Source organism: Phoca vitulina, unplaced genomic scaffold (genome assembly GCF_004348235.1).
Source record: "Phoca vitulina isolate PV1807 unplaced genomic scaffold, GSC_HSeal_1.0 scaffold40, whole genome shotgun sequence".
Lineage (NCBI taxonomy): Eukaryota > Metazoa > Chordata > Mammalia > Carnivora > Phocidae > Phoca > Phoca vitulina.
Window position 1 is genome coordinate 324,704 of NW_022589743.1, and position 23,582 is coordinate 348,285.

At 40.5% G+C, this 23,582-nt stretch overlaps 1 protein-coding gene across 1 annotated transcript; it reads left to right on the forward strand.

Moving 5' to 3' along the window:
* The first annotated feature begins 727 nt into the window (after window positions 1-727).
* Window positions 728-8,014, forward strand: KRT25 (keratin 25). Its single transcript, XM_032428878.1, has 8 exons — window positions 728-1,276; window positions 1,799-1,881; window positions 2,301-2,457; window positions 4,581-4,742; window positions 4,843-4,968; window positions 5,333-5,550; window positions 6,165-6,232; window positions 7,643-8,014. Exons 1-8 carry the CDS (start codon window positions 848-850, stop codon window positions 7,750-7,752), a joined length of 1,353 nt encoding a protein of 450 aa, XP_032284769.1. The 5' UTR covers window positions 728-847; the 3' UTR covers window positions 7,753-8,014.
* The last annotated feature ends 15,568 nt before the right edge of the window (window positions 8,015-23,582 follow it).

Genomic DNA, 23,582 nt, shown 5'->3' on the forward strand with positions numbered 1-23,582 from the left:
TTTCAATAAATATCTGGGAATCCACACCCAGTAAATAATTAGTCTACTGATGACTTTCACCTAAGCTAACCCACAATGAAATAAAAACACATGAAATATTTCCTTCCAGGTTTGCCTCAGATTTTGCAGGGTCAGGAAAAATGTTAATGTCCTTCGGAAGTCCCACAGCACATAACAGCAATTAGGGGTGTGTTCCTAATTGCCAAAATGGATAAGAGAAGACAACTATCCCCAAGCATAAGTAAGTGTCAACAGAAGATGATGGCACGTCAGCCAAAATGGAAGTGAACTTCCCATTAGAAACAGCGCCAAGAGGGAGGGGAAAACCAGTGACTGAAGGACCATTTGGGGGGAGTAACAAGTACAGGACTGTTCTCTACTTCTGTGGAAAGAACTGTGAAAAAAAAAGTAGAAAAAGTCTCAGAAACGTCGATATCTATTAGCATAATAGCCCAAAACCATGACGCCAGATTTCTATTGTGTGGTGGACTGATGAGTTTTATCTTCTGAGGATGGAAGTAAAGAATGACTCACTCGCAATTTAAAAAGGCAATAAGGAAACTGACATGGCTCCACCCAGACCCATTTCTCAGATAACCACCAACCTGAGGGCAACTGCCCTCCTACAGAAAGGAGCCCAGCTAAGTTAGTTACTAATTAGGAAAAATCACCCAATTATGCTAACTTGCTGAGGCTGGCAAGCCATGTTTTACTCTATGTAGGCAGAATTTCATCCAGAACACACTTGAGAATTGTCTATAAAAAGGCAAACAAAACAGTTGAGACGACGAGGCACTCCACTCTGGCTCTCTCCAAGACAGCTGTGCAACGCATCGGCCCTGATACCATGTCTCTTCGACTCTCCAGTGGATCCAGGAGGGCCTGTCCCCGTCCTACTGCAGGATCGCTCAGGCTCTCTGGCGGGGGGTCCAGCTTTGGAGTGGGCAATGTTTGCAGCCTGCCTGGAATTGGAAGCGGTTTCTCGTGCGCCTTCGGGGGCAGTTCATCAGGCGGAAATGCAGGGGGAGGCAATCTCTGTGCTGGCTTTACGCTGAATGAGGGGGGCCTCCTGTCAGGCAACGAGAAGGTGACCATGCAGAACCTCAATGACCGCCTGGCCTCCTACCTGGAGAATGTGCGAGCTCTGGAGGAGGCCAACGCCGACCTGGAGCAGAAGATCAAGGGCTGGTACGAGAAATTTGGGCCTGGTTCTTGCCGTGGTCTTGATCACGACTATAGTAGATATTTCCCGATAATTGAGGATCTGAAAAATCAGGTAAGAAATTACACTTCATGATCATTTTTACATAGTTTCATTTCTAAATGTTCTTTTCCTTTCTTCACTGAATACTAAAAACATGGATCATCCCTATGTGTAATTTCTTTTTTTTTTTAAGATTTTTATTTATTTATTTATTTATTTGAGAGAGAGGAGTGATAAAGCACTAGCGGGGTGAGGGGCAGAGGGAGAGGGAGAAGGAGACTCCCCCTCTGAGCAGGGAGCCCTACTCAGGGCTCGATCCCAGGACCCCAGGATCACAACCTGAGCTGAAGGCAGACGCTTAACCGACTGAGCCACCCAGGAGTCCCCCTATATTTAATTTCTTAAAGGGAATTTCAATGTAGCATTGGAAATAAGTATTAAGTAGATTTAGTTTGTGAACCTCATGATAAAAATGTCACTATCTAGTAACTATATTAATTTTTATTATTCCCACTCCCTAACCTTAAAAAAAAAAACTTATTTTTTATTGGTTGTGCTAAATTGCCCTTTAAAAGTCAAACTCCCCATTTCCAGATCATTGCTTCCACCACCAGCAATGCTCATGCTATTCTGCAGATCGATAATGCCAGGCTGACAGCGGATGATTTCAGACTCAAGTAAGTCAACTCAGAGAGTGAAAAAGATACATGGGAATTAACATGAAGCATTAAATTGAATTTATTTTTTGAGCCCTCCATTAACTATTACCAACTCTTATTCCAACACTGGTAAAACACTTGGATTTAAAACAGAATGTAAAATAAACTAAACAGAATGTTACTACTTTTTTATATTTTGGCTGTGAAACATAAAGTATGAACTGCTCTAAAAGCAGTGTCCAATCCCCTAGTTCATTTTCTGTGACAGAAATACCTCAAATTAAAGAAAATAATTATTCTTATGCAGTATACTTTTAAAATGTTTCTTGTGGCCAAATCTGCCACTTCAAAATCCCAGAATTCTAGCCCTTGATCATTGATAAGTGACTATTTTTCCCACCATATGACATACCGGAAAATCATGAATGTTCCTTAAGGTATGAAAATGAGCTGGCTCTTCACCAGAGTGTGGAGAGCGATGTCAATGGGCTACGCAGAGTTCTGGATGAAATCACCTTGTGCAGAACAGACCTGGAGATTCAGTATGAAACCCTCAGTGAGGAGATGACTTACCTGAAAAAGAACCATAAGGAGGTAAGAACTGCCTATGTGCATTTTGCTATCCCTCTGCAGACACCGTCCATCTTGCGGAAGATAATGCATTTGACTTCTTAAATGAGAAATTGGTACTAAAGACCCACTGTCAAATAGGCAATGAGGCATGAGTTGTCTTGAGAAATGGCAAAGTATTTGTACAAATCCACCCTTGCTCTCTCATCAAGTTTCCCACGGGAAAAAAAAAAAAAAGAATCCTGTTTTCCAGATCAATCAGGTTTATAAGAGTAGTGTTTGGCTAGGTAATTATAGCTAAGTTAAAATGGGACAGTTAAGAGATTACATCTAATTACATAAAATAAATATACTGTAAGGACATCCTACAAAAACTAGATCTAAATTCCTATATAATAGTGGCAGATTCAAAACACTTAAACATTTACCTTGTACATACATTACATATATACATTTAATATTAATGCATATTCTTAATAGGTGTGTCTATAAAAAGGGAGACTGAAAATAAATTGTTACATCAAAATCTTTTCTTCCAAATAAAGAATATACTTCAAAGCAGTCACCATTGGAAGCTGGGTTCAAAATCGGATCCTACAGCCACTATTCCAGACACGTCTTTGGGACTGCTTTTAGAACCACTGTTTTCTGAAAAAAAAAATCTTTATTCTTTGAAAATGAACTTGATATTTTTAAACAGCCAAAAGGCTTCTACAGTCAAGCCAAATACTTAAAGCAGGAAATCAGGCTAAAAATGCTATTTGATTAGGCATGAGCCTGTCTTATAAAAATAACTACTTGAAGAACAACATTTCTATGGTTCAAGCATGGGTGTTGCCCATCCACGGTAGTTAATAAATTTTTGATAAATCGCATACCATTGATTTTTTTACAGGCAAACCCACATGCATCTCTTTTATCTTTTTCTGCTTGAACTGGGGAAGTTTTCACTAAGTCCTCTGAAGTAAAAACCACATCTGACAATAGAGAAGATCTGGGGCTACCAGGGAGGAAAGAATGCTAGAATCGCTCGAGGGACTTGGGGCAGGAAGGAAAGAAAACCTCATTATTCATCGTCATAAGGACCAATCTAAACCCAGGACGTGGCGGAGAGGAGAGTTTCTGCAGTAGGGACAGAAGCTGACCCGTACGATTTCAGCGCACACAGTCTTAGCAGTGATGTCTGCCAGCCACAATCTGAGAGAAGAAACTCACTCCATCCCAACAGTACATACTGCATAGGGAATCATGTGTGGACTTTGACTGCAAAACTGATTCCAACTTCTACGATGATGACAATGAGCAGAATAACTAGCATTTATTTAGTATTTATACACCAGGTATATTGTTGGTCATTTTAGTAATAGTTCTTTCACCCCTTTCAACAACCCAGAGAAGGATTTTTTATCCTCAACTTTCAGATAACAATACTGAGATTTAAAGAAGTTAAGCAACTTTCTCAAGTTCATCCAGCCACAAGGCAGAACCAGAATTCACATAGAGATGTGTCTAATGTCCCTGTGTAAGCTTAATAGCTTCTTAAACAGCTAGAATTCTTTAGAGGATGGTACTCTTCCTTTATTAATTAGAAGTAAACAAATATATTTATAAGTATAAATAAATATATACACATAAATATTTATTTATAATTATTTCAATTGTTCAGAAATACTCAGACTCAGCCCCTCGCCCCTGTTCATGCTGTGTTCAGGATCTGGCTGAGTCAAGAACACATCAAAGCTCTTTGCTAAGTGGATTGAAGACCAGTCCACCAAGGTGGAGACATTTCAGCTGTAAATGAATAGAATAAGAGATGGTGGATAATTCATTTTCAATATCTTAAGTTAAGGTTTTCATTCGGAAAAGGAATTAAGACTTTCTGTGCAACAGAACTAAAACCAGTGAATTGGAGTCATAAATGCAGGACTTTGGTTCACCGGATGGGAGAGCTCTGGAGCAGTTGAAGAACTCTCTCATTATGAAGCAGGCTACTTCGTGAGATGGGAAAGAAATATAAAAAGGAGAGGAGGGTCATTGCACAGCCTGGGAGGTGAAGCCAGACGAACTCTAAGAAGCCTTCCAAAGCTAAGCCTCAGACTTTCTATGAGATCCCTGCATACCTGAGCTGTACACTTTTCTACCTCTAGGAAATGCAGGTCCTGCAATGCGCGGCCGGAGGGAACGTGAACGTGGAGATGAACGCGGCGCCCGGGGTGGACCTCACCATCCTGCTGAACAACATGCGGGCCGAGTACGAGGCCCTGGCCGAGCAGAACCGCAGGGACGCAGAGGCCTGGTTCAACGAGAAGGTGAGTCCTGTCCAAAAAAAAAAAAAAAAAAAAACGATTCCTCTGCATCTTAGTGATGGTCACAAAACTAAGATTTGCTCCCTCACTCCTACCTTTTCAGAGTGCTTCGCTGCAACAGCAGATCTCTGAGGACGTTGGGGCCACAACCTCAGCCCGGAATGAACTGACCGAAATGAAGCGCAATCTCCAAACATTAGAAATTGAACTTCAATCTCTCTTAGCCACGGTATGAAAAGGACAATTTCTTACCATCTCCCAGAGTATCGTTTTAAATATGCGCCAGTTGGTTTTAAAGCCCTTAACCACGGTGAGAATATATCCACATGTATATTTATGCAATGAACCTAGAACATAAGAATAGGATTTTACATAGAACAGCTAAAACAGCAACATTAATGTCTCTAGCTTATTCCACCAAAAAGAGAGATGTGCTCCTTTTTAAGAATGCCATGGAGTCTTCTTCATTACGTGTCCACGTGAAATCGAACTCAGTTGGAGACGAAATTAACAAGAGAAGGAAGTCATCTATCAGAGCAAACGTCTGCATATCTCGGGTTCTGCACCTCAGGTTCGTTCTTGTTTCCCGACAGAAACACTCCCTGGAGTGCTCCCTGACCGAGACCGAAGGCAGCTACTGTGCACAGCTCGCCCAGATCCAGGCTCAGATCGGGGCCCTGGAGGAACAGCTGCACCAGGTCAGAACCGAGACGGAGGGCCAGAAGCTGGAGTACGAGCAGCTGCTCGACATCAAGGTCCACCTGGAGAAGGAAATCGAGACCTACTGCCGCCTGATTGATGGAGAGGATGGGTAGGTGAAATAAGTTACGGGGAAGATGTCCGTAGTGAAGTCCACTTGACACTTAGATCCCTAGAAAGTGAACGTAAACTGACATGACTGCATCTGTTATCGTGAATGCTAAACATTAAACATAACACGTGACCGCCAAGGTACAAATTAACAACATCTCACAAAACCAAAATGGGACAAGCCCTGTATTAAAGGTATGACAATTAAAAATATCGCCTCTTGATGCTAATGCTAAAGCAGAATAGTTCCAGCTGTGTAACCCACTGCAACTGTTCTCGCCAAACAGTTAAAGAAAATGCAAGAGTGAATCTAGAATTGAAAAGGTTCTCTCTAGAGGCACCTGGGTGGCTCAGTTGGTTGGGCATCCAGCTATTGATTTCAGCTCAGGTCATGATCCCGGGGTCATGGAATCAAGCCCCACATCGGGCTCTGTGCTGAGTGTGGAGTCTGCTTGAGATTCTCTCTCCCTCTGCCTCTGCCCTCCCCCCCCACTCATGCACTCGCACTCTCTCTCTAAAATAAATAAATACAATCTTTTTTAAAAAAAAGAAAGAAAGAAGGAGTTCTCGCTAAATCACTCTCTTTTGTGAGTTTCCAACAATATGTGTTCACAGGGCTTGCAAGTCTGGAGGTTACAAGTCTAAAGATTATGGATCTGGAAACATGGGAAATCAAGTCAAAGGTAATTAAAATGAAATTCTGTTTGTATGCTGTACTATTTCATTTGCAATGTCCAGCTTGGTTGTTTTTATATTCCCAGGGCTTAGTAAGAATAGGTAATGATAAAGATATATAGTACACACATCAGCGTGCAATGGATGTCTAACTTTAGTGATATGCAGTAATTTTATTTTTTTTATTTAAATTTTTTTATTGTTATGTTAATCCCCACACATTACATCATTAGTTTTAGATATAGTGTTCCATGATTCATTGTTTGTGCATAACACCCAGTGCTCCATGCAGAACGTGCCCTCCTCAATACCCATCACCAGGCTAACCCATCCTCCCAACCCCCTCCCCTCTAGAACCCTCAGTTTGTTTTTCAGAGTCCATTGTCTCTCATGGTTCTTCTCCCCCTCCGATTTCCCCCCCTTCATTCTTCCCCTCCTGCTACATTCTTCTTCTTCTTTTTTTCTTTCTTAACATATATTGCATTATTTGTTTCAGAGGGACAGATCTGAGATTCAACAGTCTTGCACAATTCACAGTGCTTACCAGAACACATACCCTCCCCAGTGTCCATCACCCAGTCACCCCATCCCTCCCACCCCACCCCCCACTCCAGCAACCCTCAGTTTGTTTCCTGAGATTAAGAATTCCTCATATCAGTGAGGTCATATGATACATGTCTTTCTCTGTTTGACTTATTTCGCTCAGCATAATACCCTCCAGTTCCATCCACGTCGTGTGATATGCAGTAATTTTAAACAAAGTAATATGTCACCAGGCTTTTAGCTAACCAAGAAATCAAAATTCACCAAAAAATCATCTACTTTGTGCTTACTGCATAGTCCATCCTATTAAAAATCCTATTATTCCTTTAATTTATAAAATTTCTTATTCATCTTTTTTTTCAATTTTTTCATTGTGGTAAAATACACAGAACACAAACTTTACTGTCTTAGCCATTTTTAGGGGACAGTTCAGTGGCATTAAGTACATTCATACTGTGGTGCACCCAGCAACACCATCCATCTCTAGAACTCTTTTCATCTTGCTCTGTAACTAGTAAACAATAGCTCCCCCTTCCCTCCTCCTCCCAGCCCCTGGCAACCACCACTCTACTTTCTCTCTCTACACATTTGACTACTCTAAGTCCCTCCTATAAGTGGAATCATACAATATTTGTCTTTTTGTTGATAACGTACTTCACTGAGCATCATGTCTTCAAGATTCATCCATGTTATGGCATGTGTCAGAATATCCTTTCTTTTGAAGGCTGAATAATATTCCATTGAATGTATATACCATATTTTGTTTATCTGCCATCCTTTGGTGGACACTTGGGTTGCTTCCACATTTTAGCTAGCGGGATCTTATTCATCTTTTTTCAACTCTCTAAAATCTCCTTTTAAATTTTAATTTTTAGATCTGGCCAAAGCCATAGTGGTTAAAAAAGTTCTTGAGGAGGTAGACCAACGAAGCAAAATACTCACCACCAGGCTCCACTCCCTGGAAGAGAAATCTCAAAACAATTAATTTAAGACACAAGAGGGAGCATATGCCAGATACTCTCTAAGAAAAGAGAGCATTATGTCTGGAAAAATGAGCAAGCCTAAGAAAAAATGACTGTCCTATTTTCTTTCTGTTACTGAAATATAAGCACTGTGTGGGCAATCAATAGTGGTATCTCCCCATTCATCTGGAAGAATGTCACATACCAATTTGATGAGTCATTTGATTGCCCGACAGAAAATGTCAGTTCTTTGTATTCAATAAACCTTCTTCCTTTAGCAAGCTACCACTGGTGGTGTTGTCTTATCTTTAAAATGCTTGTGTCTGGGCGCCTGGGTGGCTCAGTCATTAAGCGTCTGCCTTCAGCTCAGGTCATGATCCCAGGGTCCTGGGATGAAGCCCCACATCGGGCTCCCTGCTCCGCGGGAAGCCTGCTTCTCCCTCTCCCACTCCCCCCCGCTTGTGTTCCCTCTCTCGCTGTGTCTCTCTCTGTCAAATAAATAAATAAAATCTTTTAAAAATAAAATAAAATAAAATAAAATGCTCGTGTCTGGGGTACAGATGTATGAACATCTAATAGCTTTTAATTTATATGAAAATTTTTACAAAAAATTGACAGGCTTCCCCCTAGATTTTCATGAGGATTTCCCAATAATTCAAAATAAGACAAACTCAGAAGGAATAAAAATACTTCCACTTAAATCTCCAATCTGCCATGCTGTGATATAATAACAAGCCTCTTCTCTTTCATAATAGCTACGATGTAAGCAATTCAGGTTCATCTGTCAAATACTACTACTTCTCTCGAGTGGTTATTGTAAAGATTAAACAAATAAATTATTGGATCATGCACTTAAGGAGCAAGCATTCAATAAATGCTAACTCAGTTTTTCATATTTGATATTTATAATGAGGAATTTTCAAATCTCATTTCCTTTTTGAATATGTATTTAAACAATATTCCAAGTACAGGGAGGTTAAGCAAAAGTTCTGGTTTAGAATTCCAGTTCTATTAATGGAGTCATTCACTTGTATTACAAAGTATGCTTGATGCTTATAACTCTCTTGACCAATGGATCCATCTCTAGTAAAGGGAAATAAATCAGATGAACTGAAAACATAATTTTCTCAGATCAAATATTGCCCCTAGATACTTTATTGACTCTCGGTCTTCTGTGGATGGACTATCCATATTGTAATCTATCCATGAAAATTTGATTTCAGGCTTCATCTGAAAATTAAGCAGAAAAGATACTGGGATCCTTCAAGGACACTAGAATTATCCTTGAATTACTTTTATTATCTTCTTCTAATGAATCTTAGCCAGAGGGACTACAGTCAAAATGCCTAACAGTATCCTCCATCAGATTATGTGAAACAAACCATTATAGTCTTGGAGAAAATTCCACTGAGAAAAAATATCTTGTAATTATCTAAGTGCTGAAGGAACGTACACCACCTTTCCTACCTGTCATCAAATCCCACCTCATTAAAATGATGCTGCCAGATGTAAATTCTGACACATTTGTCAAAATTTATAGCCCCAAACACATAAAAAGGGCAAATTTAAAAATTTCTGTAAATTACACCTAGTGGTATCTGGGAGCTGTTTCTCCATCTCAGAAGAACCAATTCTGTACATCTCTTCCCAACTCCCCACTTAGTGATGTCACCTTGGTAGCTTGAAATCAGCCATGGAGAAGATATTTACACCAGAGAAATCGGCTAACACTACAAATCAGGAATCCCTCCTCGAGAGTTGGTTATTAAATATTTACTAGCACATCATTGATTGCCCCTCAATAAAAATGACTTTTTTTTAAAAACCCACAGTGTTCCGCCGAGCGCGGAGCCCGACATGGAGATCACGACCTGAGCCAAAATCAAGAGTCAGACTGAGCCACGCAGGCGCCTACACACAATGTTTAATGTTTTAGTATGTGACCTCTATGACCTGGCCCTGCTCATCCCTCTACTCAAATCTTACACTCTGACCCTCACCCTCAGTTCTAACCATATTGCCCTTTATTTTATTCCTTAAATACAAGTTCATCCTGCCTCAGAGCCTTTGTGCTAACTGTTCCCTCTGCCTGAAATGCACTTGCCCCAGATCCCCCTATGGCTGGTACCTTTTTATCATTCCTATCAGAAGAGCTGTTTCTGACCACTCTAGCCAAAGTCGCTAATATATCACCCTGTATTATCTCCTTGAGAACACTCATCACCATACAAAATTATCTTGTTTTGTTTTATTTCTTGTTTGGTGTTCCTTCCTCTGAACTAGAATATGAGCTCAATAATGACAGGGATGTCATCCATTTTGTTGAAGATCATATTTCTATCACCTAGAACAGTACCTGGCGTCTGGTAGATACACATTAAATATTTGCTGAATGAATGAAAGAATGAATGCATTTATTTTGCATTTATTATCTGAGAGAGAGCGTACGCAAGATCATAGGTGTACTGCTCCACAAATTTTGATTAAATGTACAACCCATGTAACCACTATCTGGATCAGGAAATAGAAAATTAACCCCCTAGAACTACTCTTTCCTGCCTTGTCCACAGGCCCAAGCCATATGATTGTTAATTTTTTTTTTTTTAAGATTTTATTTATTTGTTTGACAGAGAGAAATAGTGAGAGATAGTGAGAGATAGTGAGAGCAGGAACACAAGCAGGGGGAGTGGGAGAGGGAGAAGCAGGCTTCCCGCTGAGCAGGGAGCCCGATGCGGGACTCGATCCCAGGACCCTGGGATTATGACCCGAGCCAAAGGCAGACGCTTAACGACTGAGCCACCCAGGCGCCCCGATTGTTAAATATTTTAAATAGCACACCTGGTTTTAGCCCTTTTCCTTTGCTTGTTTCTTTGTTTTCTTGTGTACATCCGTAGAAAAGCCTTCAGGAGCTTTTATTTATAGGCTCAGGAATGGTCTGTTGTATCATATAAAACCATATTCCACAATTCCGGGTGGTCAGTTTCCAGGGCACAAAAAAGTGACCAGACCAAGAGCTCTGTGACAACTCAGACTAGAACTGAGTGGTCCTGGCAGGTCAGAGCCTCATGGCTTATACCTTCTCCTCCTATTCATCTCACTAAAGAATCCAACTAACATACCAAACTAAAGAAAAACATAGTCTCTAACTCACTTGTTAGAGACGGTAACATCAAAGCACGGTTAAAGGGTCAGGCCCTGAACTGCCTGAATTCAAAATAATCTCTACCTGTTTCCAGCTGTGTGTTTTGGGTTGTTTTTTTTTTTTTTTTTTTAAGATTTTTATTTATTGGAGAGAAAGAGAGAGCACAAGCAGGGGGAGCAACAAGCAGAGGGAGAAACAGGCTCTCCACTGAGCAGGGAGCCCAACGCGGGACTCAATCCCAGGACCCTGGGATCATGACCTGAGCCGAAGGTAGATGCTCAACCGACTGAGCCACCCAGGTGCTCCCCAGCTGTGTGTTTTTGACAAAGTTATCTAACTGCCCTATCCTTCCATTTCCTTACCTATAAAATGGTGACAATAATGATAATAATTCCTTCAGAGGGTTGTTAGGAGTAAATATTCAATTTATGTAGTTTGAAAAGTGTTTGGTTCATATTAAGCCCTCAATAAATGTAGCTAGCATGATGAAGAAATAGAAATGTAAAAATTAAGTTCATGATATCCAAGAACTTTAAAGACATAGGAAAACGTAGAGATGATCAAGTCCATGTTTCCTCCAAAGGCTACTGAGTCCCCAAGGGGATTCAGAGTCATCCATGGTACTCAGAATGAGAGATATAATCATATCAGTCCTTTTAAAGGTGAACAATAATCCTCCCTACTTTTCGATAAGGCTCGGGCAATGAATTTAATAAATCAGCCAACTAAAACAAAAGCATTCAGGAAAAAAATGACCTAATTCCAATGATTGTGTTGCCAAAATGGCAAGTCTGCAAAGAAAACAGAGCACAGCTCCTGATCCTATCCTTTGTGATGCTCATGCCTGCAGGAACACGGTGCCCAGCGTGGCCAGGATGTTCCTGCTCAGGTGGGAGGTACAACCTGGCGCAGTGGGTAACATGCTTGAACTAGTGTCTTAGGAAGGAAGCAGCTGAAAGCTTTCCAGAAAGGGAAAAAGAACATCACTGCCTTGGTTCATTAGGGCCCTCTTGCTGCTTGATATAAAAATGGATATATTTATACACAGTACTGAGAGAATATAGCTATAAATTTTTAATTATCTAGGAGATTTAGTAACTTGGAAACATAAAAACTTTAGTAACTTTGAAACATAAAAAAGTATATAGGTATCAGAAAAGTCTCCTTAACATTTATACCCTAGTTTTTCTAATTCTTTAATCCCCACCTCTAAAACTACATACAGACCTTTTCCACTATAATTTAATGCTCTGCATTAGGCTGTAGATAATCTCAAATCTCAAGATGCTACAAGGACTTGGAAGTTGTATCGGAATATGAAAAAAGAAACACCCCTTCCTCTCTTCTTGGAGCTCTGCTCTGTGTAGGTGTGTTGGGGGCCCCAAGGCCATCCTCAGCTTCAACAATTCCCCAGAAGGACTCACAGAACTCAGAAAAGCTGTTATATTCATGGTTATGGTTTTTTATAGTGAATGGATACAAATTAAAATCCACAAAGGCAAAGGCACAGAGGGCCAGGTATAGAAGAGACAAGGCACAGTAGAATCATACAAACTGGGACTTATTTCTCCCAGAAATGACTTGTGACAACATATAGCTTTTCCAACAAGGGAAGCTCACAACACCTTGGTGTCCAGGGTTTTTACTGGGGGTCGGTCATGTTGCCAGGGGAGACCCATGTGACACACCTTAGTTTCTCAATTTCCAGCCCCTTCAGAGGCCACACTGATACAAGATAGCCGAAGGACCCCACCATAAATCCCATTGTTACATAAACTCTCTGGCATCTACAAAGGCACTCTAATCAGGCAAGATCTTCCAAGGCTTAGAGGTAATCTCTCAGGAGCTGGGTAAGGGCCAGACCTTTCTTTGGAATGTGCAGGGTTTGGGCACATTAACCCTTCACCGCCTGTGGGATCCCACAGCAGAGCCCCAAGACACTTCAGCATTCAGCTCAGAGCAATCATTCCCTACAACTCTTACCCCTGAACTGCTAGGATGCATGAGCAGTCCACACTCAAGACCTCCACGTCCCTTGGAACATCCAGCCTCTGTAGTCAAGTGCAGCTCATGGTAGAGTCCATCTTTTCTTAAAATGAGTTCTATCTTAGAGAGACCTTCTTTAATATTTAGCATCCGTCAGGTCCCCGCTGATCTGCGCTGGCATATATCCAAAACTCAGTCACAGAGAAGACTTGCGACACATTCACAGAAGGCCCCTCAGTTCCCACACAAAGCAGAAGATGGAAACAATTACCCCTGGGTGTACCTAAATCTGCGCTCAGGATCAGAGGGATTTAATAGCGTTTGGAAGCACTGACTATATTAGAGGGATAGATGTGTGTGTGTGTGTGTGTGTGTGTATGTGTGTGTGAATACTTGAAACAAGGCAAGCTTAATAAAAATTTACATGCACTGAAACCATTTTCCAGGCAATTAAAGCAAAAACAGGAAATTCAATCAATACAAATAGGCATGTTTCAGACATTTCGGAAAATAGCATTTTCTAACCTATTGCTACAATTCAGCTTCTAGGCCTAGAAACTCGAGGAGAGAGAAAATACAAAGGGTACTTACTTAACTCTGATATAAAAATTCATCTTCCAAACATAAAACTCACTCCTCCCTTCCTCCTCACCTTGAATATCGATTTTTCTTAAAGCCTGGAGATAGAACTCAAGGAAACAAACTAGCATCACAACTAATTGAATGGTGATTATACATTGTTTATAGATCACTTTAGAATTTTAATATACAGATACATAACAAGAATTTGATCTTCACAAAACCCTAGAAGATAAGAAGTGTGAAGACCATTTATAGATCAAGAGTCAGACTCAGAGATGTCACCTGTCTTGTCCTTGGTCTCATAGCAATTAAGTGACAGTATGGGACTTGGACTCAGGTCTCCAAACTGCCAGTCCAATTCTTTCTACACCCAACGCACTACCCTATGAATTTGGCAAGGATTTCAAAAACTTCAGTCCCTTGAAACTTATTCCACAAAAGGTGATTTTATACAAAATGTTTTAAAACATGTGGGGAAACAGAGAAACTGATACATATAAACTTCTTTTCTTCAACATGGACCTAACATGCTTAATTTTATGTCACCAATCAATACAAAATGAACAGAAAGTAAATTATATTCATTTCATTAAGAAGAATTTACTAGGGGCTCCTGGATGGCACAGTCTGATAAGCATCAGACTCTTGGTTGTTTCCGTGCAGGTCATGATCTCAGGGTCGTGAGATCCAGCCCAGGCGGTGGCTCCGCACTCAGCCTGGAGTCTGCCTGAGATTCTCACTCCCTCTCCCTCTGCCCCTCCCACCCCGCTCTGTCTCTCGCTCGCTCTTTCAAATAAATAAATCTTTAAAAAAAAAATAAAGAAGAATTCACTAAAGCAAAGACCGAATGCTTCTAGATTAATGATACAAGTGTGATTGTCTGGGAGTCACAGGAATATTGGTAAATTTCATGGGAAGTTTTGCTTAATTGTAACTTTCACCAAACTTGTTTCACAGTAAACATCTCGAAGCAAACCTGGCAGAATTAGGGTAAATGATAAGAAAATATTACTCATTAAAAAGATTAAAATTTTAATTGTAAAAAACTGCTTTAACATACCTCTCCCCCTCCCTCCCTCTCTCTCTCTCTCTCTCGCTCTCTCTCTCTCTCCCTCTCTCGGGTTTTTTCTTTCCCAAAGAAAGAAAATATAATAAAATATAAAATATCCAATGATAATTTTTAAACTGCTCCAAAGGGTCAGAATTTAAGGTGGAAACACTGAATTTCAAGTGTAAGGGATCCTAAAAATGAGGACATCCATGGTTTTTACTCATAAACTTCATTCTCTTCAGGTGTGACCCCTATCAGCCTAGGATCCCTTCAAGGTAAATGGGTGGTCAGGGACACCCTCCCAGAGACTCTCAGTGAAGGTGACAACACAAAGAGAGCGTGTCAACAGTCAGAGAGCATTTGATGTAGTGAAATGAGTGTTGGGCAGAATCAAGAGACCCAGGTTCTAACCCTGGTTTCTTAGCACCAACGAATTGTATTACATAAAGGAAAACATAAATTTTTAAATTTTATTAAGTTTTTCATTTTAATCTCAGTGTAGTTAGCTTACAGTGTTATAGTAGTTTTATTAGATGTATAGTATAGTGATTCAACAGTTCCATATATTACTCAGTGCTCATCACAAGTGCACTCCTAATCCCCTCCACCTATTCCCCCATCCTCCTACTCCTGTCCCCTCTGGTAACCACCAGTTTGTTCTCTACAGTTAAGAGTCTTGTTTCTTGGTTTGTCTCTCTCTCTCTCTCTTTTTTTTTTTTTCTTTATTAACTTGTCTTGGGGAAACATAATTTTCAAACTTCGGTTTCCTTCTCTGTGAAATGTCCTGACTGCCTCTCACAACTCTAATAATTATTACATTTGATTACATTGACATGTGTAAGTGAGGTTGAAAACTGCAAAAATGATGTGGAAATGCAAGTATGAATAGCAGGAGAGATTAGACAAGAAAATGATGTCTTATTTAAAGGAGCAAAAGGCCTTGAATGTGATGAATCATTAGAACAAACTTTTGAGAAATGATACTTAACACAGATTAGAGATAGTGGTGTAGGTGTAAGTATAGGTTTCCATGGTGATAAACACACCTACAGTTAAGGTAGGTGTCATGATAGAAAGACCGGAGGCTACAACGGTGGGCTTTTCCCATGTGAAAAGGATACCATCTGGAACCTCAGTTCCCAGGATACAGCATCAACAAGCTGCTGATTTGAAAATCAAAATCAATACAGAGTTGGTCCAGCCAGAGATTACAGCAAATATTATCCAGTAATTAAAGAATGGATGAGTCAAGCAAGAAACCTATACTCCTCAACCTTTCTTATAGGTGATAGTTTTGTGGGATTTTTAAAATAAAAAATAATGCATTGCAACATATTCAAAATCTTGCTTTCTATTTTTTAGGTAACTGGTCCTAGGGATTAAAATCCCAGAATTTTTTTTAAATGAGCAAAGACATAATGGTTATTGATTACATTAATTTGTCATTAAAAGCAAAAGCAGTCTTCAGTTCAAAAGGGGGTTATGTTCCAAGAGGTTTCTTAATACATTTTTCTATTTGACTAACTAACACATTTCATACTTGCCATATGCCAAGAATTACTCCTGGTTCTTTACAACTATACCTTGTTCAATCTTCATGGTAACTCTATGAAGTAGAAGCCGATGTCTTCATTTTATACCTGGGAAAACCAGTGTGCAAAGATGTTAAGTAATTTTCTCAACATCACACAGCTGATAAACAGCCAGATAGTAACTGGGGCACTAGAAGTACAAAAAAAATGTGGCTCAAGGATTCTTTCGCAGCATGCCATGCTGACTGTTTTTGTTTTTTAAAGATTTTATTTATTTGAGAGAGAGAGAGCACAAGCAAGGGAAGCGGCAGAGGGAGAAGCAGACTCCCCACTGAGCAGGGAGCCCAATGTGGGGCTCGATCCCAGTACCCTGGGATCATGACTCGAGCCGAAGGCAGACGCTTAAGCGGCTGAGCCACCCAGGCGCCCCCATGCTGACCATTTGGAACTTGAATACATTTTCCTACGGAAATAAGGTCATAGTTATAAATTCCACCATAGCCAGTTTTAACCGCATGTAGCTGAGCTGAAATTCTGTAGATCAATCAAAATATATCCCTGTTTCCCAGCCAATATCAGTCAAAGAATAAGGGCTCGATAAAAGTTTGTTGGATTCTATATAGAACAGATACCCCTACTTACAACACTAGCGCTCTAGGACAACTTGAAGGCCCAACAGCCGGAACATGGATGTTCTCCTTTCCAGCATCTCCTACATCGGTCTGAACAGTTGGTGATGAAAAGGAATTTGGGCGATTGGACCTTATGGAAGTAGCACAGGTCTTTGGATGCAGAGGACCGATGGGATCTTGGTTTTCGCAGGAGGGGCTGCAGCACAGAACTTCAGCAGCAAAACTAGGAAAGCATCATTTCTGTCACTGGGTAGCAGGATATGGCTGTAAGTCCGTGACAGAAGGTGGTATGAGCTTCTAGAACCAAGCTACATGGAAACAGGGTTTCTAACTAGGGCAACCATCTGTAAACAAGGGAAGATGATAAAACAGCCAGCAGCAACCAAGAGTCTACAACTAGGTCAACCACTGGGACAGCAAATAATCTCTATTGTTTCTCAGTAGGAAAACAAAAAAATGTAAATTATTTTTTGACACTTTCTTAACATTGTGAAAATTACATAAGAGAAGATTTGCTATGATCATATAAAATACAACAAAAATTATACACAAGTTCTCTAAGATCAGGGACTGTGACTTGTCAGTTTGATGCCCAAGATCTAGCAGAGTGGTTTCTGCAAGATGTTCAAATAATAACTGACGAAAGTTGACTTATTACTGGTATGTAAAATATAAACTAACAAGATAATAAAAGAATGACAGAATAAATGACAGAAGAGAACAATAAGAATAATAGGATGATAAGTTATAGAATTATAAAAAGAAAATAATAGAATAAATAGAATAATTGGTAAATGAATATAATAATAAATTGAATAATAAATAATAGAATCATAAGTGAATACAAGTATCCCTCACTTTTCAAAAATTCACGGTTATACCACCTCACTTTTATGAAAGACATATATTTGGTTTTGGGGGAGTTTTCTTGTTTTGTTTTGTTTTTAAAGATTTTATTTATTTGACAGAGAAAGACACCACGAGAGAGGGAACACAAGCAGGGGGAGTGGGGGAGGGAGAAGCAGGCCCCCTGCGGAGCTCCATCCCAGGACCCTGGGATCATGACCTGAGCCAAAGGCAGACACTTAATGACTGAGCCACCCAGGCGCCGCGAAAGACATATATTTGTACCTGATTTTGCTAACCGAAAGAAATCCAAAGAGGATTTCGCTTTTACAAAAGCATGAAGGGAAAGAGAGATCTGTATCAAAAAATATGTATATATACAGTGAGAAGCACAAAATTAAAAAAAAATTTTTTTAAACCTTAATAAAACATGGACAAAATCCATTCCAACCCCCAGGGGACTCTGCAGCAGCCAGCCAAGGGGCTCCAGATTTGGACAACACGATTTCAATCTTGTCCTAGCTGCAGTTTGGCGCCACCTGCTGGCAGCTGTCTTCTCTGTCCAAAATTAAGAGAGGATTCTGGGACCAGCCAACTTCCAAGAAAGCGGTAGTTCCAGGAATCCACAGCCTGTTTAACTGGCCTGACTCATCCTCAGCCTCCTATTCCCCAAACTCCCCTTCCCTAAACACTGCCCCCAATCCTCCCTGTCTACCTGCCACATCTCCCCATCTCACCCAAGAAGATAAGAACTTTAGCCCACCTTCTTGGAGGCTGGATGCAGAAGGGGCACCAACAGCCAATCACTTTATGTCTAAATTTTCAGCAATGCCACAAGGTACCAGGGGTTTTCACTGTCCTTGTCATATATGACATATATGACTGATGTCCCCAGTATATAAACTCATGAACAGATCCATAAATAAAAGATAACCATCGTGCTAAGAAATGGATACATGATACCCATAAGCAATTCATAAACTATGAATGGCCAACAAACATTACAAAGTGACCCATGCCCAACATCTCTCGTATTCAAAGAAAGACATCAAAACGGGTCTGTTTTGTTTAATGATAATACCCATTTTTACAAAGGTGTAGGGAAAGGCACCGCTAGACGGAGTGGAAATTAGCAACAATTCAGCAACAGGTATCAAAAGCCCTTCAGAAAAGAGTATGTTCTTAGAACCTTCAGTTCCATTCCTAGGACAGTTATTTAATATATGCCCATCCTTCTAGCAGTGTCTTATCATACTGAAAAACCAGACATGATAAAATATCCCACAACAAAGAATCAATAGACTTGTTACCAAACACACATCAAGGTCCATTGAAGGAGTGTCATGCAGCCAATAAGAATGTTCGAGTTGGTCTACTGGCCTGAAAAGATGTCAGTCATCTCTTAAGAAAAATGAAAAATAGAGTTCCAAGACAATAAATACAGTATCATCTACTTTTGTAAGAAAATAATTATTCACAAATTACATACATGCTTATTAAAAAACTGGAAGAATGTACATCAAAATGTGAACAGTGGCTGTTTGTGGGTAGTGAAAATGTGAGTGATCTTTATTTTCTGCTACACGTTTATATGCATTTTCCAATTTTTCTGAAAAAAACATGTACTACTTGTACAATTTTAAAATCTTTTTTTTTTTTTTAAGATTTTATTTATTTATTTGACAGAGAGAGACACAACGAGAGAGGGAACACAAGCAGGGGGAGTGGGAGAGGGAGAAGCAGGCTCCCCGCAGAGCAGGGAGCCCGATGCGGGACTCGATCCCAGGACCCTGGGATCATGACCTGAGCCGAAGGCAGTTGCTTAACCGACTGAGCCACCCAGGTGCCCAATTTTAAAATCTTTAAAGAAAAACTGTCTGTATGTTTAAGTGTTTTTGCAATGAATATGCTCCTTTTTTATTTTATTTAATTATTCTCTTTAGAGAGATCATGCAAGCCAAGAGGGATGGTGGGCAGAGGGGCAGAGGAAGAGAGAGAATCTTAAGCAGGCTCCACCCCCAGCACAGACCCCGATGCGGGACTCGATCTCATGACCTTGAGATCATGACCTGAGCCAAAATCAAGAGTCAGATGTTTAACCAACTGAACCACCCAGGTGCCCCTCCTTTTTTTAATTTTAAGGAAAAATAAAAGAATAGCTAAGTGGTAAGTAAGTGGTAGAAACTATTAGAACAAAAGAAGGAAGAAGCATGTGGGGAGATGGGGAAGCTGGTAAATTAGGAGTTGGTAAGGAGGGGCAAGAAAAGTGTTCAAGAAGAGGCAGGCCTTGAAAGGTAGTAAAATTTGGAAACACAGGAGCGCCTGGGTGGCTCAGTTGGTGAAGCATCTGCCTTCGGCTCAGGTCATGATCTCAGGGTTCTGGGATCAAGCCCCACATCAGGCTCTCTGCTCAGCGGGGAGCCTCCTTTTCCCTCTCCCTCTGCTGCTCCCTCTGTTTGTGCGCTCTCTCTCTCTCTGTCAAACAAATAAATAAAATCTTTAAAAAAATTTTTGGATACACAGAGAGAAGAAAATAGGGCATAGTCTAGGTCCTTGGCTCTAGGACTAATCACGTCAAAGTGCTTCTAGAAACAATCAGTCACCTACAGTGAATAAGTCACTGGCTAGTACATAAACATTAGCCCTTTTTAGAAATATGTGTGTCTCTCTATAGCCTGGACTTACTTTGGAAGGAACACAGGCTTACTTAGCACCCTTCAACCAATGTTCCCTGGGCACCCAGTTCCTCTGTCTTCCTCCAGGGTACAGACACCAGAGAAGAACAATTATTTTCTGGGACCTGCTCCTCATTCAATATAGGTCCCATATCAGAGCAAAACTCCATTTTTTTCCCCTCCCTGGAAAGATCTGGCTTCATAACCTGTGTTCCTGCAAACCCACTGTGTGGGTTCCCTCCATGTTCCCACCCTGTGACCACCTGGGCCCTAACACCACAGCCAACCCTCCCAAGCCTGGCACAAAACTGTGAGCTATCTACTCAGACTTGCCTTATTCCATGAGCCTTTCTCATTCCAGGCCACAGCTCTGCCCCGGTTTCCAGACATCCCTGCTTTCCTGGGGTGAGCCCTGTGCCCCCTTTCCCCCAGCATGCCTCGGGGCCAGTACAGATAGGCTGTCTGCCTGAGCCTGCGCCAGTCCCTGTCCCCGGAATGAGCCTTGAAGGGACTGGTCTCATGGGCACTGAGATCACTCACAGAGTAGTAATAATTTGGCTAAGTACTAAAAAGTTCTCCAAGTGTGTTGCCATTGATTAGTATATGGTATTCTCTTCTAATTATTTTAATCTTTTCTGTACTACAGTTGTGTTTCCGATCTCGTTTCCAATCTTGTGTATTTCAAATCCTTCTCTCTTTGCTTTAACCAGGCTCACAAAGAGGTTGGTCTATTTTGACCAAGAGCTCACAGTAGCCCATTTCTTACCCTCCGCTTTGTCTTGACCAAACTCTAGTTAGGCTTCTCTCTTCCCCAGTTTTGTGTAGGAAAGAGAGAAGCCAACTAGAATCAGTCGATAGATTGGAGAACAGTGCCTTGGAAGAATTCCTCCTCAGGATTCTCTTCCTCAGTCAGCTGCCTTTATCAGGCCTTCCCTCAGGGGCCAGTTAAGGAGGGCCTCTAATTCAGATGAATTAAGTCTACTCTATCCTCTAATTTGGCACAATTTCTACCAAATAAGCAGTACTCTCGAGCCACTTCTCAAGTACAAGTGCTGAACTTTTGCAGCCTACACATTAGTAACAAAAATCCCTCCTCATTTGTAATATAAAACATTTCCTAAATCTGATCAAGAAGTAATTGACTAAACCAAATCGCTAAATATGAGCGTTTGAAGGTAACTTGAAAATTATATAGTCCAGTAGAACCGTTTTACAGATGGGGGAAACTGTGGCCTCATCTAGAGACAGCCAAAGAACTAGAATTTGAGAACAATTCTTATAAAATTTTGCTACAGTCCTAGTGGAAAGAAAGAGGTCAGGGGACATGAACAGGTGAAGATTTCTCCTGAGCCCATGAGATCAAATATCATCCATTCCTTTGCTATGAAACAATTGTTTTACCACTGGGATTCCTTAACTGGAGGTGTGCAGCCTTCCAGAGATCAGAAGGCCAAAGGAGACTGAGGACAGAGAGACAGAGAGGAGAATGCCCAGCGGGTTGACTTCACTGTGGCAAGAGACACGGGAGACTGGGCCTTGCTGCTTATGTTACACTCTGGGTTATATATGTCTGTGGGTTCTCTGAATAGAAAGATATTGTCTCTCTGGCATGAAGAAAGGTCCAAAGGACCTTTCAAGCAAAAATAATCAATAAACTCTGCCTTATTTCAATCTGTATTGGCTCTGGACCCTGGAGGACAGAAGTCCCTCAGCCCCTACAGAGTCACTTGCCCATTCTTTTAACTCTCCATCTACTGACTAAATGATCTTCAGGAAAACTAGAAAATTGAGCTGTTTGAAGAGATTCTAGAGCATTCAATCTCAGCAAGTACTAAACTGAGTCATTTTCTCCCCAGATCAAAACGTGGCAACATGGTGTCACCAAACAAGCTGGTGGAGAAGGCGGAGCCCGGACATCGGGGGTTCACTCTGTTTCTTTTAAAGGATCTTATATTGAACAACTCCTGGATGCCTGGCACTGAAGCTGGCATCTCTGAACATTATGTTTCACTGGAAACTCACCAGATTCTTGAAGCTTTCATTTTACAAATGAAAGAAATGGCAAGAATTAATCTGTGAGCTTTGGCAAGTCATTATTTCAAATAAAGAGAATGAGTATTAAATTTGGAGGATGTCTTAAAACAATGGGGACCAGTGTTTACTAAAGAATTCTAACACTTGAGGCAAGAACAGAATTGTATTTATGTATGCGATTAAAACCCTTCAATCCGCTAAACACCAATGTTCTAGAGTTTGCAAATCATAGAATTAAGAGAAGTCTGTTTGATAGGTTTACCCATTTAAAAGGAAATGCCCATAGAGCCATAGAAAGAACGTATTAAAAATGCATGTAAGGGAATACTAATGAATAGAAGAAAGTCCTGTGGGTTTATGTCTACATTTATTTATACACTGCCTCATTAAGCAAGGAATTTGAGGTAGTAATGGTCGTTTTATTTATAAAATGCCCTTCCCAGCAGTCCTCTCTAAATAGAGCATCAGAGAAGTATCTTAGAACTTAATTTTGAATCTCAATTTTAAAAACAAAGAAGAAATAGATGTCAGCATTAAAAATTATATCAAGGAACCATGAGAGACGATGGACTCTGAAAAACAAACTGGGTTCTAGAGGGGAGGGGGGGTGGGAGGATGGATTAGCCTGGTGATGGGTATTAAAGAGGGCACGTTCTGCATGGAGCACTGGGTGTTATGCACAAACAATGAATCATGGAACACTACATCTAAAACTAATGATGTAATGTATGGTGATTAACATAACAATAAAAAATTTTTAAAAAAATTATATCAAGAAGAAAGCTTAAAAATGAAAAAAAAAAAATAGGACACAAAATGGAATACCTCAGTCATCACAAGCTTCTTCAGTGGACACCCAAACATCCAGATATCGCCAAAGAGAAGGTGAGTAAAGCTGCCAAAATGAAAAAGATACAACTCACATGACCACTAAAAACACAAGTCCCAAGCAAAATTCGGAGGCCAAAGATCCTGCTGAATGTTGTTTTTTTCTCATTCTTTCCACATAAAGCTCTTTCTACCTAGGCTCTGAAATGTCTCCGTTTCATTAGTTTTCTTTCATTTAGCTATTGTCCCTTTCTTTAAACCTTCTTTTAGCCAAATGCCAGCCTTTATGAACGTGGAAAGATTACATTTCATATGTTTAAAAGGGAAGAAAAGCCCAGTGATTGTTTCTCATTTCCAACATTTGCCATCATATCATTAATCTTGGTATGGTGCTTGGGCTTCCCTGGTTTCCTAGCTCTGGGGAGGGGTGAGGCAAGATGACCAACATACCTTAACGGCTGGTGCATTTTTTACCTACCTTAAAAGGGTGTGATGAGAATTACTCCCAGCTTAACAATTTAAAGTGTTTGGAGCGCCTGGGTGGC